General features: G+C 36.9%; 2 protein-coding genes across 2 annotated transcripts in view; one reads left to right on the top strand and one right to left on the bottom strand.

Moving 5' to 3' along the window:
• Nucleotides 1–2,992: 2,992 nt before the first annotated feature.
• Nucleotides 2,993–10,187, bottom strand: LOC126470480 (sterol carrier protein 2). The gene is made up of 9 exons (XM_050098350.1): nucleotides 10,039–10,187; nucleotides 9,142–9,271; nucleotides 7,035–7,228; nucleotides 6,026–6,216; nucleotides 5,614–5,851; nucleotides 5,121–5,376; nucleotides 4,731–4,875; nucleotides 4,371–4,606; nucleotides 2,993–4,236 (listed from the first exon to the last, which is right to left on the bottom strand). Exons 1-9 carry the CDS (start codon nucleotides 10,084–10,086, stop codon nucleotides 4,046–4,048), a joined length of 1,629 nt encoding a protein of 542 aa, XP_049954307.1. The 5' UTR covers nucleotides 10,087–10,187; the 3' UTR covers nucleotides 2,993–4,045.
• Nucleotides 10,188–10,294: 107 nt separating this feature from the next.
• Nucleotides 10,295–17,473, top strand: part of LOC126470479 (nipped-B-like protein) — a 392,610-nt gene continuing 385,431 nt past the window's right edge. Inside the window, exon 1 of the mRNA XM_050098348.1 lies at nucleotides 10,295–10,441. The gene's annotated coding sequence lies outside the window, so the exon portion shown is untranslated. The remainder of the gene's footprint in view (nucleotides 10,442–17,473) is intronic.

The raw sequence follows: 17,473 nt of genomic DNA, 5'->3' as shown, positions 1-17,473 counted from the left end.
CTAGAAGACGACGCCACTCGGCTGATAACCCGTGAAGATTTCATAGTGAAATACGTCGAGGAAGCCTGCAATCGCATATATGCAGCTAAAAGTCTCTTAACACTGTGCTAAACACCTTAGTGAGTTGTCATGTTTTGGATTTGAGGGTAAGCAAGGTCAAGCAAAACACATGAATGTTACAGGTTTGTTTTATCAAAACTGAGTTTGAACAGGATATGATTCCAAGAACTTACAATTTCCGACATTTCAGCCAAGTTAGATTTGCCAACATCCACTGCTAGGAATATGTTACTGTGACGTGAAAATTCTTGTCAAATGTTACATAAGACTTCCATCAGTGACAGATGCAAAGAGACAGCTCCCTGCTGTTGTCCAAGAACAGCGGGGCTTCTTACAGTTCTGCTTCCTGTATATTCCCTACAGTCCATTGCCTTCACCATTACCAACACAATCTTGTCATCATACATGCTGTCACACTCAGTTGTTTACATAAACGCATCTTCTTTGTCAGAAGACTCCGATAACTCTGCAAAACCAACATCAAAATCTTATTCTTCCATCATCCTCAGTAATTGCTAATCAGTGAAACAAGTTGTTTTTTGGCATTTACAATGTTGTACCATCCAATTGTTTGATGGTACAGGGTCTATTTGATCTAAAACTATTTATACTCGTAACATGCAGCAAATGTCACAATTTATACCAAAATTAAATTAGCAGTCAACTTTATAATGGATTTACAGCAACACTGAAATTTGTAAGAATATTAGTAGAATCTCTGTCGAAAGTAAAGTTGCAAAAAAATAACATTCAAAATGCTGAACAAGATACTGTATATGATTTCCTGTAAACCAACCTCAACTCACTCAAGACATACAAATTTATGCACAATACTGCACTAAAAAGAGTGGAGCTTGTGAACACCAGTGGGCACAGCGTCAGGCATGAGCCTTCAGTGTGTTAGTGGCCTTGTGGTAGTCATGTTGAAAGGCATGTAAAGTATTGAGAAAACAGCTGTTGTCATTTCAAAGAGAGAGAATGACACTGTATGGTGTCAGTAACGGGTCAGACACCTTTGAGAGGATGGCAGTCTTCCACACCAGATTGAGAACAAAATGCATGAGTTAATTGTACAACACAATACTGTCAAGAAAAAGTGCAATGTGCATTTATGAAAATTAAGAAATTTTGTTGATTCTTTGCGGCAAATTACCCTAACACCTTGTCTGATTTAAGTTTATCCTTTTGTCCTGTACAGTCAGTCATCATATTGCCTTGAATGTAGGTTAATTGCAAGAAAATGAAATGTGTGATCCATGATCAGTTTTTGTATTCCAAAAATATAAAATGTGCCACCAAGATACTGGTCATTGTTCACATTGAAAAAGGCTTCTGTTAAAGTTCAACCACACAAGGAAATTTTAAAGCGTGGTACTGAATTCATATGACATAGTGGACAGAGAAACTTTAGGTACTCCACACAATTTTTAGCGCAGATCAGGAGAGCATGTAGCAGCACGGCGGATTACTAACCAAAGGGGCCCGGGTTCTATTTACGACCGACTCGGAGATTTTCTTCGCTCAGGGACTGGGTATTGTGTTTTCCTCACATTTGTATCGTCCAAATTATTGTTATCCACATATTGTCTGCCTCAGTAGCAATGAGATGGCTGTATGGGGCGTCCCAAGAGCCACTAAATGAACAAAATATTATCCACACACTCATGCTTTTCTGATATATGTAGTAATTCTTGATCTCACACAGTTACTTGAACCTATGTTTATATTGGTACCAGAAAATTCTGACTAAACGACACGAGTATGTCATGTGACAAAAAGGTACTCATCACAGCTCAGTACACTATTTGGGCTAAATTATCATGGTATTTGCTTATCTTCTTTCATATCAATAATGTATTGTCACCCTTCTTTAGAAAAAGAGCCATTTATCGAATGCACAGTTCCTAATTTTGCACACTTATTGTCCCTCGTCTCTATTCAACTTTATAGGCCTTAATTCATCCTATTGTGACACAGATGTACACATTTACTCAACTGTTGCTCCTTAAGTGCCATGGGGTCCAGAAGATATCATAAAAGTGAAATATTTTACAAGGTTAACAGTTTTATAAGATACAGATGCTGTCCACTGTCATTGAAATCTATCATTGTACTGACACAGATTTATTGCCCTTTCAATCCAGTCAAGTTAGGCACTATGCTTTCAAGAGTATGAAATTCATATGGAGTACAAGAATTGTGTCATTTGAAAAAGCTGATAATTGTATCAAGAGTCCAGATGTAACTCGCTTATCACTTTCGTGGTATTTATGAGAAACACAAAAAATACTGCAATGCAATATGCTTATTTGCAAAGGGAGGGGGGAGGAAGGTAGGTGTGGGTGTGTTCCATCTTAACTTTGTGCTTATATATTATAGAAATATCAGAATTATGCACATAGATTACAACACTGATTCTATCAAAAATCCACACTTGTCTACGAAAGCTTTCAAAAAGCAACTGCATTTTTCTGACAACTAAGGTTCCAAATTCTGTAGCAGGGAACATGTAAGAGAGAGGTCTCTCAGTGTTAAGTATTATTGACCATGTTACTGTAACTAAGCATTATTACTGCATACATATACATGTAGATAAGAGTGTTTAATTTCAAATTAATCACCTAGCCAAATGTTCCAAACAGGACACTACAGTTCTTAGTGCATAGAAATGAAACATAGGGGGGCAGATAAAACAGCAGAACAGTGTAGGTGATAATTGCACTATTGGTTTATACTACTGTGACTTAACTTTTCTGGAGAGCAGGCTTAGAAAACATTCCATTTTATTTATATATTGTGCCAATTTTAAGTTGACTGAACTACAATTAGATGAACAGAGAAATGTTAAGACACTTGTCAAAGCTTGGTAGGACATGGTGTTATATAACTGGTAAATGATAGGATGAGGCAAGCATTTGAGAAAAAGCGATCATCAATTTCTCCAACAGATATTTATTGTAAATTCAATATAAAAATACAAATTCAAGAATAATTTCACAAAATATTGTGTGACTTCATATTGCATCATTGTTTTTTATGCATATAATATTTCACAGAATCATATTTTGAGTGTATCAAACTATATTTTCACAAGTCTGTTGGATAGGTAGCACTTGTAAATTTGTCATCATCGTGCGAAACAAAATTTGATCCCTTAGTCACTCTGACTTATCACATGTAGCAATGGAACGACAGTTGCTTTAGTAATTCTATTAACAATACATAGCACCAGTATCGAGGATCCAGGTTCGGTTGCAATATAATTTTCTTCATGACAGCACAAAGATATGATCGAATGACATATCTGAATCACCAACAACATAAAGGATACTGACTTTTCTATCAGAATGCCACCACAAGCCTGAAAATGTTACAGCAGTACGATGGTAAATCAATTTAAAAAAAAAAACTGTTTCTTCACCTTTTTCTTGTGTAATTTCAGTTAATTGTTGCAGTTTTGACCAATTAATTTACAACAAAACATGTAGAAACTAGATTACAGATTCAGTTACAGAGCTTTGGGATGAGTTTATCAAATGGTGATAGTTCAGCAAATGACATTTGAGACTTTTTACATCAGTGATTTTCGTAACATTACATACCAAACTAATTTGAGGTGATAGTAGCTCTCCAATTCTGGAATCATTCTTTCATCTACTGAAACTTGATATACAGCCATTGTATGATACAGATACAGCATTGCAAAATTGCACCCACATTTACCAGAAGATGAAAATCAATGCCCATGACTTTATATATTAATACCCTTTACAAGCCACAAAATACATACCATTTACCTTATGCACAATAACTTTATTTAAGCTGTACAATAATTAGTAAATGACAATGTCATTATGTTCCAATTAATTGACAATATATAAACGTCTCCACTGTAATCCACATGTTGACAGATCTCTGCAAACATTTACAGAAACCCCTGTTCACACCTGTCACTGGAATGATAATGTTATTAGATCTCTTCACTTTACAACTTTGACTTGAATTCTTCAATTCTATCTTTTGCTCGCCTCTGAAGTTCTGGAAGCTTCATTGCTAGTCCCATATTCCCCTGGATTTTAATCTTGCCTTGGAAGAATGCCTTCTGTGGATTCAACTTTCCAGTGATCAAGTCCACAACATCACCATCATCAATAATGAAAGTGACATCTGGTTTGGCTGAAAAATATGAATGTTGTTACTCATATGCACATCAAAATGCATGTTGACAGATCTCTGCAAACATTTACAGAAACCCCTGTACACACACACACACACACACACACACACACACACACACACACACAACTTACTTTTTCCATTGTATTCAACACTTCCTTTCCCAGTCTTTGCATTAATTATCCAATAACCTTCAGCACCTCCTGGGCCATTTGTAACCTTGAAAGCATATACTCCTCTAACTTTCTCAATGAGATTGTCCTTATCATCTTTCATTGCAGCTTCCATAGCTTGGAACAGAACATTTGCCTTGAAAGCTGCTGGGTCCGGGGCAGCAGCGACACGGTTTGCATACACTGGATATGATGGCCTGCAGTATTATAGAGTTCATGTCAGTTTGCGTTGATAGGTATACTTAGGCACACACAGATAAAATACTTGTATAAGAAACAAAATTATGCCTTAGAGACCCATGGTAAAAATTTCATAATCACCTTGGGAAACCATGCCTATAGAGGGCAACAACAACTGCTCCACCAAGCCCAATATTATGCTGCAATCCAAGCTTAGCACCTGCAACCTGTCTTCGACCAGCTTCACCCCGTAATTGCCAGCACAATTCAGCACACTGTGCTATACCTGAAGGATAACCAGTCTTTAATACTCACACACTCCACTACTCACAAAAATTTTTGCTTCAACTAATTTCATCCATAGCACTTGTTCAACAAAATTGATACAAAAATGTAAAAAACCAATTACAATTATGTACAGAACTACTTCTGAAAAATTAGTATCTCGTTATCAGAAGTACTTTAAATATGTGAAAGTTCAAAGAGTCACCAACCAGTGGCCCTTTCCCCTTCCACAAAAGTGATTATTACCTGTGGCTCCCAAAGGATGGCCTTTTGATATCAGACCACCACTGGGATTTACAACATACTTCCCACCATATGTATTTCCATTAGAATCTATCAGTTCACCAGCCTTCCCAGGAGCACATAATCCAAGAGCCTCATAGGTAATCAGCTCATTTGCAGAAAAACAATCGTGCAGTTCTACAACATCCACATCATCGGGCTTGTAGCCAGTGTTCTTAAACAGTCTATCAGCAGCTGTTTTTGTCATATCATAGCCAGCCTAGAAAGTTATAAGTTACTAGATACTTCAGTATAATGGGCTATTAATCAGCAAGTCAACAGTAGTTTTCCATTCAATAAAATAAATTAATTTACAAACTACGGAAACAAATTACTATCTGGGTTATTATTAAGACAAATTAATCTGGACAGTAATAAAAAATTTAAAAATCACCTTCAGAAATATCAGTTTTATAAAGCTATTTTCCACAAATCATTTAAGAAACTAAATACATACAATTTTCATGCAACTGTTGTCTTTGAACGTGGAAGGAAGATCAGTGACCATTTCTATTCCAACAATTTCAATAGCTTGGTTTTCCAGACGATGTGCATGTACAAATTCCTCTGACGCCAAAATGGCAGCCGCTGCGCCATCAGATGTAGGACAGCATTGCAGTTTAGTTAAAGGACCAAATATCTGTGGTGAACTCATTATCTGTTCAAGAGTATATTCATCCTGGAACTGGGAGTACCTATAAAACAGAATTCATAAATGTGAACAATCCATAGGCCAAATAGGAAGGTGGAAAACTATGACTTCAAAGTTAAGTTTATGAAATGTCTTTTATGTTTTCCACACAAACTAATATTTATCTTAGCACCAACTCTGAAAACTTTGTGCTTTTGACAAAACAATTGGTACATACGGGTTATTTGTTGAATGTTTGTGGTTTTTGTAAGCAATCTTTGCTAAGTGTTCAGGTTTAGTGCCATATTTCTCCATATGTTCCTTCCCAGCATTTCCAAATATTTGTGCTGCAATTGGAGAGTTGCTTAGACCTGCGAGGTCAGCCATCAGTTCCACATGTTTATCCAGTGGGTTTGTTCTATCAAGATACTGAAACAGAGAGATATAAATCACCTTCTCTGCTAAGGAAATATTATTTCTTGATTTGTCAACAGAAAAATGGATTTTTTCGAAGTGGAGTCTTACTGATATTTTCAGGATCAGAGACTTCACACAATACACGCCAGAAATGTGAAATGAAAGTTCTTGATATTGCAATTTGCCTTGCAATTATAGTTACTTACAACAAAAACTGCATTAAATTTTTTTTGGGAGGGGGGGGGGAGAGATCACACTCAAGAAAAAGGATTCTGAACATGGAAGCTCACTGCCGGTAGTATGGATAGGTAGAAGAATCAGCGTAACATTTACATGAAATGATGTAAGTGAATTTTTGGGTAAGTCTATCAGGATGACTACAGAAGAACCAATTTCAGTTTGTGTGTTAACTACACCATATAGAACCAATTTTTGACCAATGTTACTTTCTCTTCAAGGGCAGACATATATATACAGCAGTAGTGTTTGCACACATGTTACTTTACACGATTTTAATGGCGCTATGAGAGAGAAATAAAGTACGGGACATATGTAATATTTAGGGGCTGGGATGGTGAGCCGATGGAGGGGGAAGGAGGGGGGGGGGGGGGGGCAGCACCGAGCTCAGATTCATCTGATGGGTAGCATGAACTATCCTTTTTACTGAAATCCAAGTATATATCAGAAATGTAAGTTTCTGAAACTTGCATTTGTCAGCCACATTTTTCTTTCACCTGTCACTTTGTTTTGAACTTTGATTTGCCACAGTTTAATAACTTTAGAAGATACTTTTAAAAGAAGAAAAGTGCAACAGGAAACAGTGTACATACCTTTGCACTAAGGGATCCACGTTCCATTTTTTCAAATCCTAGTGCCAAAACACACTGGTTATTTCCAGATTCAACAAGCTGTTTTGCCATTAATAGTGCTGTTGAACCTGTAGCACAGTTATTGTTCACATTGTATACAGGCATTCCTGTCATGCCAACTTCATATAATGCTCTCTGTCCACATGTAGAATCACCTAAACAGAAATATAGACCTTTGATATTTCAACTCTAGTCATACATTTTTTCAAAAGCATGACAATCAAGCTAACCCAAATATACAAACTTAACAGTGACGGGCAGTAATTTTTTTTCCCCCATATGAAACCACTGAATCCATAAGACTAAGTGTAGTCTTGGTCTGGTTATTTTCTTAATACAAATGCATATTTTGCACTATATTCACTAGTGATACTGTACATGGCACATTCACCTACAGTTACAATTTGAAGGTGGCTGTTTTGTACAAGTAAAACCAAGTGGTCATGTTTTAAATGTCTAACGTAAACTGCAGTCTAAGCAGGAAAAGTTTTTTTGTATAATTTCTTTTTAATTCAAATGAGCATAAGAATAGTAATACACATTACTAAATAACTGTTAAGTATATTAATGGTCAACACTGATCAGGGTTTTTAATAAAGACAAGCATTTCTACCACCTGTCTTCATAACTTCAGACCTCAGCCATTTCCTGTCACAGGCTTCAGACATGTTACAGCGCAATAAAAACTATTTTCAGAAGAGTACGCATTAATTTGGTGAGCCTCCATTCATTTGCTTTGCCACCAAAAATTTTAGGGTACAATTTTCCCACAAACTGTCTGTGATTTGCATTGGGGAAACAGTTTAGAAGAAGAGAATTCCAATAGTTCGTCAGCAAAGCCTATAAAATAATTAATTGCTGGTATTTTGTACAGCATTGTTACAGTTAAACTTGTCCGCAATGCATAAATAGCCCCCTACACTAATATCAGGCTATTTGTCAAAGAGCGGGAGATAAATTATAATCAAATGAACCATTAACAAGAGATACGAGATAATATCCACTCCCAATGGAAAATGCAAAAGGATTACAATCCACATAATGCATCTAGCCAATGACGTGCTGGAAGCCGAATACGACACACTTTTTCTGTAGAACTGCCCATTTGAAGAAATGTTATTAACTACTACTACTACTAGTTAATAACTCTTCCTTGAGAATACGCCACCAATTACTATAAAAACAGTTTAATTCATATTCATGTATTCAGCATAAAGTTTACTGATATGATAAATTAACAGGTATTAAAATACATACCTTGGCTACGTAGTGAACTTCAATTAAATATAAATGGAAAAAGACGACACCAAAGAGGAACTTTCATTTAAGGAAACATCCAGAAAGAAAGAGGAAATGTGTTCAAGAAACCAGACTATGAACACTAAGTGTGACTGAGATATTAATGTCAAAGCATTATAGACTGGTAATGAACAAAACATTATTTTGCTAATTTTTTTCAAATACACCATCTATTATTGCCATTTCAGCCTTGTGACCATTTTTCAAGAAAATGGATACAGCACAATTTTGTTCTTCACACTTACCAAAATTTAAAAAATACAACTTTGACATGTTTTCACATTCATATGATGAACAACAAACTAGGCATAACTGCAATAGTAGATTTTATAAAGAAAATCATAAGGAACAATAATGTCATTCGAACATTTTTATATAACAACCTCAGCCCAAAATTTATTTTCTCAGTGCTAATAATGCAGCATTACCATAATCAAGAACTCGTGAATGTGTGAATTAGCAGGTGTTCATTAGGATAACATTTTCACAGAACATCAAGTGGGTAGCTTTCATGTCAAAATGCAAGTGCTCTATTTATTTTACACAAATAAAGTTTTTCTTCCTTCTGATATCACAGAACACTATTGCAAACACAAGCCATCCAACTCAATACAATTTCCTAACTAGTCTGTGGGTCAGCATTTCAGTTTCACCTATCCACTAAAGCATTCAGTGCATTTACGTCAGTGGAAAAATAAAGGAACATATTAAATTACTGGTTGTATAACTACAAACAAGTACAGACAAGATTACATAAGAACATACATACCATACACATATCCAACACAAGCTTGATCAATATGATCAATACGAAGGCGTGCATCTGATAGTGCCTTTGTAACTGCCTCTTTAACCATTTGAGGATAGTCGAAGTCATCTCTCCTACCTGGCTTTTCAAACTGAAATGAGTGCAAGGAATTTAATTAGATACATCATTTCAAATGACCTGATAGAAATCATGTATATAGGCCTATTTCCTAACTTCATATGGATATACACACTTTGTAAACGGCTGCAACAATAACTTTCGGATATTTGAAATCAGGTTTGAAATTTCTAGAAGTAAATAAACTTTAATTGCTAATACCCAACAGACAGCTGTCAAACAACAGAAAGTTAACATTTTCTCGAACTGTTGAGGGCATGCCCACAACCAGAAAAGCTCCATAATTTTAGGAAAATTTAACAATAACTACTTTCAACAATACGAAAGGAAGAAAACTTTCCTTTTACAGCACGTCAGTAGCATTTCATTTCATAGATATTACTGCTGTAATCAACAGTCGATTCGTTTTAGGCAAGTTAGCCACTGAAATAATGCCACCGGTTTCATACGTACAGTACTTCAAAAGGGACAACGCAGTATAATTAATACTTGCATAGTATGCAAGTCACTGTGGGGTCAAAGGTAGTCTAAGCCATTACCACTCCTCATCACACTTCATAACACAAATTTTACCTATTATACAAATCATGCACAACTTTTATTTCTGCATACTTCTTGCAACGATTATGCACTGTGTGTCATAAAAATCATTTGAAGACGAAGAGCTTTACTACACTAGGCATCTATATCGCAATGAAAACTACTAATAATTTTCCAATTTAAAGTACTTAACCGTGCGGAAAAAAATTATTGATAATGTCTGGAATCTCTGTTACTTACCTTCGTCATTCCAACACCAACTACAAATACTCTCTTATTTGGACCCATTTTTCGAAAATTATAATTCCACTGCTCACAACACAGAACTTCCAGCTACACTACACTGTGGCAACTCAGCAAATGAATATATACCAGAGATAATAAATGACCCCTAGACTTTGACCAGTATTCATTCGCCAATCAAAAAAACAAAGAGACAATTGTGTGAAAAATAAATTTGTCGAAAAGTATGTTCTCTTGAAAATTATGTTATAATTTTTGCGTCAATAAACTGGAAGGATAATGTAACATAGCTGCTAAATTCGCGCACTAGCTTCTGCGGCGCATGTGGGCGCCAGTATGGCAACTTCAAGTAAATTCAGTGATGTTTGGCGCGTCGCGCAGCTGTGTGTGGGGAGAAAATGTATGTTAGCGTTTCTTGAAATTGCTGTTGAAGTGTGTATTATCGATATTTTAAGTAACAGATAATTTTAGTGCTTCGACTTACTTCGGAATATTTGCAAGAATAATTAAATACAGAGTAGGTGACTGTTAGCTGACTCTCACGGAAATACAGCCAACCAAGGAAAAAAATAGGGAACGTTTTATGAATGAAAAATTAAGTGCGTTTTTACCCATATAGTGAAGCGATTGATAACGGTAGTCTTACTTCTTATATTTTCGTGTTTACTGTTTACAAATATTTAAATTTCTCGTTTTGCCCGGGTTCTTCCTAGCCCTTGTGTGCTCTTGTAGACATGGCCACTCTGGTGGTCGAAGGAGGAATTAACGGTTGTGTGTGAGACCAAGAATTAATTTTCGGTGTGAAAAGTGTGACTTACTTGTATGTGTAGTGAAACGTTAATAAGAGAAGTGTTTCGTCCTGTCTTGTAACGGAATAGTGATTTTTTTTGTAAACATACGACTAAAAAAAGAAGTGTTACGCAGTGTTAAGGAAAAACGATGGATGGCGCTGGGGTACCTCAAGTCCAAAATGGGAGTCATTGACATAATGGCTGTGCAGTTTACTTACAAATGTAAAGGAATCTTCCAATGCAAGGAATTCAATATTGTGCGTACATCACATCGAATTATCAATATTTTTACTTTAAGGGTAAGTTCGTTTTCATGAATGTCTCTGTCTATAAGGTGCGAAGCGCTAGACGTTATGGCTAAGAGTATCAACAAACATAAGTTGAAAACATCTAACATTGTCACGATTATTTCACTAGTAGTAACTACGAAGTTTGTAATGTCACCTTTTAATTCTGCTGCGAAGTGTGCAAAATAAACAGAAATTATTTCTATCCGCCATATTCACAGAAAGTGTGTTGCAATTATCGTAACATTATCTTGGTTTAAGATGCTCGAAAATATACGAAAGTTGAAGTATACGTTGTTAATATTTTGCGTGAATAGCGCTGATTTGTTTTTTACATACAAAAGTAACCAAAGGGTTTCATGTTTGGTTTCAAATGTGCTATGTATTGCTGTAAACATACATGGATTGAAATAATTATGATAGTTCTCAAACGCTTTGATGTTTAATAAAAGTCTAAACGATTGGTTAGTCACTGAAATTCGACATTTTTTTATCATCAAAATTCCGCATGACTTTCTAAAATTGGCTAACATATTTTTCATACAGTGTCTCTTGTTATTGGCTGTTGAGGCACACATTATTTAGGATTAAAATGTATAGACCCATTCTACATAGAAATATGTAATACAATGTGATTCGAATATTATTTCGAATTTGGGTTACAGATTTTTTTTTTTTTTTTTTTTTTTTTTTGTTTTAGATATCCGATAACGTTTCGTTCACTATACTTTCTCGATGTAGTACTGGGGGACAGAGCTCTTGGTGATTAAAAGTCAGTTTATTGTAGCTGAATACAATGCTTTGTTTTCAGTTCGGTCCAATTATCATATCGGTTAATGGACATACGTACGTATCAGAGCTGGGCGGCAAAGGGTGTAACTAATATTTTTTAACATAACGGTTATTAATTTCGACCTAGGTGGTGTAGTCCTTATATTTTAAACTATACATAATTTAAAACTACATCCGCGTCAGGTTGCAGGAAGTAATAGTACTCAGCACATAACGGTGTTAATATCAGTTTCTATTTTGCTGTAGAGACAGTGCACGACTTCTTGAACGTGAAAACAATCAGCTGTGTGTTACAGTTTATTATTATGTATCTACATCGGCATGCCCTGGCCAAAAGCAGAATCAACATTGTGTCGAACAGCTCACCAGTGCCGTAGTGTCCCGTTATCTCTTTGCTATTAAATCTTCATCACACCTACAGAAGTAACAGGATTGGACTCATATGCACAAATACTAATATACTTCCGTCTAGCGCAATAACTTAAGGATTTTTTATAAAGTTTGTTAAAATATGCAAATAAGGCTTGAAACATTTACTGGGCAAGCCCATGCATATAAATTAGATGAACCAGCTTGAAATATCATGGTGGCAAGTTGGTTTTGACGTTCCTCCCCATCTTATTTAATTGGAAGTTCCTTGCCTGTGTGTCAGTATATGTAATATCTTTTTCGAATTACACTCGTCTCTCTCGGGAGCTGATGAAATATTGTACAGTTAATAACTTATTGTTACAGTGAGTCAGCCCCTGTGGTTATCATTGCTTGGTATTAACATTTGATTGAAGAATACTACAGCGTAGTAGCTGCGAGTGTTTGTGTTTTTTCTTTTGAAAAATAAGATATATTTACAGGATCTACATTCATAAAAGCTGCTTTTACTCTGCTAGTCTGTGCTGTTTTGTAGGCTGAAAGTTAGAATCTAATTACTGTTGTCTGCTCGTATCTGAAAATCTTTACGTCTGACCCCGATAGTTTCTTCCTTAAATTTCATTTGACGTGTATCATATTACACGTAAAATGTGTTATTTAAAACAGAGATACATATTGTCACTCTGTGTGTCTAATGAACGAAATGGTGAAAACCAAAATTAGGAAAATTTGTGTGATATTCTTTTCATTTTATAAAAGAATTGCAAATAGTGCCAGTTAACGGAAGCAAAAAAGGAAAGTAACCTGTAAAGCCACTGTACTGACTTGTGTACACTCACAATTACTGCTTGGAAACTGGTGAAGCTCGACCATTTTCAAATAATGCTAATGTACTAGTTTTGAACTGTTGTTTGAAAAACGTAATCGTTGATAGATCTAAACAAATATTCTGGGATAAATCTGTAAAGAGTGTAAAATCAGGGAAACAATCTCTTCAATGTGAAAATATCGCTTCAATTTCAGATATTGAGTTGAATTTGAAGGCTTAAGGTCACAAATTTGGTTACGTAGTTATTTATGAAGAACGTAGTAAACGGCTAATAATGAATTTAATTTGTCGCTAATATTTTTTTGTCCCCATAAATGAAAATACTTATCGATGTGCAACTTTCCTCTTGTACAGCATATACTCGTTTGTAGTTGCGAACAGCTGCGGGTGTTTAAAGAGACATCTGGTGGCTGGCTGCGCGTGGAGAAGCGGGAGTTTCGGTTTCAGCCGAGGTCGATCGATAATGAGCAACACCGAATGTTAAACTAGATGTATAGATATGAATCGTTTCTTTCGCTGTCGTTAATTTTAATGTGTGTCGCTTAAATATGAGGAATCTGAAATTCATGGTCGTATGAGTACATACCCAGCCGGCGGAATGTTTACGCCTTTGTTGTACAGACAGACAGTACCAATCTGTAGAAATACACAATACAATGTTTACGCCTTTGTTGTACAGGCAGACAGTGCCAATCTGGAGAAATACACAAAACAGTCATAAAAACTGCCATAAGCAGCCAGTACAACTTCTCTCATTAGTATTTTAAAAAAAAGACCTGAAGCTAGTTTGAGGACGAATTAAGGCCTATAAAGTTGAATAGAGACGAGGGACAATAAGTGTGCAAAATTAGGAACTATGCACTCGATAAATGGCTCTTTTTCTAAAGAAGGGTGAAAATACATTATTGATGTGAAAGACGATAAGCAAACACCGTGACAATTTAGCCCAAATAATGTACTGGGCTGTGATGTGTACCTTTTAGTCAAATGACATACTCGTGTCGTTTAGTCAAAATTTTCTGGTACCAATATAAACATAGGTTCAAGTAACTGTGAGATCAAGAATTACTACATATATCAGAAAAGCATAAGTATGTGTATAATATTTTGTTCATTTAGTGGCTCTCGGGACGCCACATACAGCCATCTCAGTTGTAGAACGTCAATTATGACGATAGGAATGTGAGGACAACACAACACCCAGTCCCTGAGCGGAGAAAATCTCCGAGTCGGTCGCAAATCGAACATGGGCCCCTTCGGGTAGTAATCTGCCGCGCTGCTACCGAGGCGGATAATATGTGGATAACAACAATGAAGAGTCACCAAATGCTATAAGGAGATTAAAGCAGTTCGGTGTGTATGACCAAAAAGCCTGAGGAACATTGTATAGATTCTATAGGACTAAGTGGCAGTAGTTATTGTTTTTTGGACGAGAAATATTATTTCTAATGTCTATAATGGATTGCAATAGTGGCTGTCATGGTTCAGTTCCTCTACAATCTATCTGGCTACAGTTCAGCAATTTCAGAAAAGATAAGTGTTACTGGACCTACTAGAAAGATAGTCTCAGCCATCGTCGTTTATTCAGTGTAAGTGAAAATAATTACTGATCCGTATGTTTCTGCACTAGATCATACTAAATACTTTAGTCTCATGCTAACATACATACATTTGAAGATTCGTCAACTATCTTTCAAATTCGGTACTGAATTATCTGCATTGTTTGAGTTGGTTAAAACATTTTACTAGCTACCTAAACTTTTAATTGGAACTTCCTCGCTCTTACTAGAACAAAAGATACAGGAGTAAATTGTTAAAATAAATCTGCAGTAATTATCGAAGCAGAGAGTAACTATTGTATCTGTAGGTGATGTGCTTAAACTTTAAATGGGATGAACTGCGATAATTCATCCATTGGCAACCTGAAACTTGCGAGGGGCGAAGTGATTAAGCCATTAAACTCACTTTCAGGAGGAACGAACAGCCCGGCATTCAACGTGTAGGTGTTCATAAATCGTTTAATGAATGCCGTTGGAAAGGACACGGCCGATATCCCTCCCTATCCTGCGTCTTACCTCCTTGTTCTGTGTGATGAATGCGTCCTCGATGAGATGTTACACCCTAATCTTGAACAATATGATACATATTTGTAAAACGTAAATTATGTAACTGGTAAAACTTGTATATATAACTAACAAAACCGATTTTTATTATTGTTGCTGTATATGTAAGGAATGGCGAGAAGGAGACTAAACACACCCATGAATGGCAATGGGGAAAGCAGTTATTCAGGAAAGGGGCCAGAAACATTTACGAGGTGGTACAGTATTAAGAAACATGATGGCTGCGGTACGGATTTCAGTCAAGAGTGAGCTCTCGTGGTGGTGTCCATTTACTTTCGAATGGTTTAGAACTTTAGATGGGTCTTCACAACGGACGGTCCTTTCGTGGTCACTTCGAAGGCAAGCTGCGCTCAGTTACTGCTGACTTGTGCTACCGACGTTACGCCATGTGTAGCAACACACTACTTTGAAGGCGTAGACGAGACCTATAAATATGCAGTGTATATCTATTTAATACAAAGTATGTCAGTTTGAGCAGGCGATAAAACTGAACAGATCTAATTACCTGACATGAAAGTGAGGAACCTGTTTGTGATTACATCTCCCCCCTTTAAAGTGCTCCAGCATGTAGATCTATGCTTCTTGTGTGTTAACATCACTCCTCACGCTGGACGTACAGGGATTGAACAAAAATATGGAAACACAGTGAGAAATGCATGCCTGAATATAAATGCAGATACTAGACAACCGTGCAGGTTGTGCCATTGCATTTGACCACGAAAGGCACCTGCGCAATGTCTTCAACACATTGCAGGTGTCGGTCGTGGTCAGAACATTGTTCTGGGTAGCTGTGAGTGCATTATGACTGAGCTAAGAGACTTCGAATGTGGGCAAATTGATTGTGCGCGTATGGTTGGCGCTTCCGTAACCAAGTTATACGTGTTTGGTGTTTCAAGAGGAACCATATCGAAGATTATTCCGCATGCAGAGAGACCTGAACATCCAACATTCGCTTAGTCACAACGGGGACGAAAGTGTGTGTTGAGTGATGGTGACACACTGCCATTGAAGAGGACTGTGACGAACATTAAAGGACACAGCTGCAAAGTCACTGCAGAACTGAATGTTGCACTCGCGAACTCTGTCAGCGCCAAAACAACACGAACGGAGCTCCATAATCAGGGAAATGCAGGTTGAGTTGGAATTCTAAAACCGTTCATCTGTAATGCAAATGCCCGTGGTGCCGAAAGCGTAAAACCATGACTGTGGAACAATGGAAGAAATTCGTTTGGTCGGATGAATCATGTTGCACACTTTCCCAACTTCTGGCCGAGTTTCTCTCAAGAGTGAAACATGGCGGTGGTACGGTGATGATTTGGTCAGCCGTATCGTGACATTTCATGTTCCTGCATGGTAACTCTGCATTATAAACTGCCGAAGATTATGTGACCATTTTGGCTGATCAGGTCCATTCCAAGGTACATGTTTGTTCCCCAGTGGGGATACAGTGTTCAAAGACGATAGGCTCCTGTTCACACAGCTCGTATCGTGCAGGACTCGATTTATGAGCACGAGGATGAATTGTAGTTTGTCTCCAGGCGACCAGTCACCGGATTACAAAATTATGGCGCCTTTGTGGTCAACTTCGGAGAGAAGAATGCGTGACCGCTATCCGCTACCATCATCGTTACATGAACTTGCCACTATTTTGCAGAACGAATCCTGTTAGATTCGTTTGGAAAACGTACAGGAAAACTGGAAGCTATTTTAAATGCCAGTGATTTTCCTGCAACGTACTAGACGTGGCGATGTGTTTTGGCGTTTCCATATTTTCGTCCACCTCGTCTCCGTATGTAGTCAATTATAGCTATAGAGTCGGTGAAATTATTTTTAGAAAACTTTGCATCAGCGTAGAAAGTGGACTCTTTAGGCCAGAAAATCTCAACAAATATGTAAGATTAGTTTGTTGCATCACTCCTGACGACAGTAACCACTGAACAGACTTCATTCATGCGTGGGATCTTGGAATCCGTCCCTCTAACTTCGTTTTTAGCTGTTTTTGTAATAAAGCTTTGAGGTGAGACAAAAAGACGAGGTGCACAGCTCGAATGTCGAGTTTTTACGCATGTTGCAAGGCAAATATTCGTTGAAACCAATTTAGCAACCCTGACCCTTCCCCCTGTTTAATTACTCGTTTAATTTAGTAAATAATCATTTTTTAGTGTCTTGATTAGATGAGTGTGTACTATGTTGTAAAATCGGATGAGTTTGTACATTATGTGATCAAAAGTATCCGGACAC

This window comes from Schistocerca serialis, chromosome 3 (assembly GCF_023864345.2).
Source record: "Schistocerca serialis cubense isolate TAMUIC-IGC-003099 chromosome 3, iqSchSeri2.2, whole genome shotgun sequence".
Classification (NCBI taxonomy): Eukaryota; Metazoa; Arthropoda; class Insecta; order Orthoptera; family Acrididae; genus Schistocerca; species Schistocerca serialis.
Note: the sequence above shows the minus strand (reverse complement) of the source record. Positions and strands in the feature narration are given on the sequence as shown.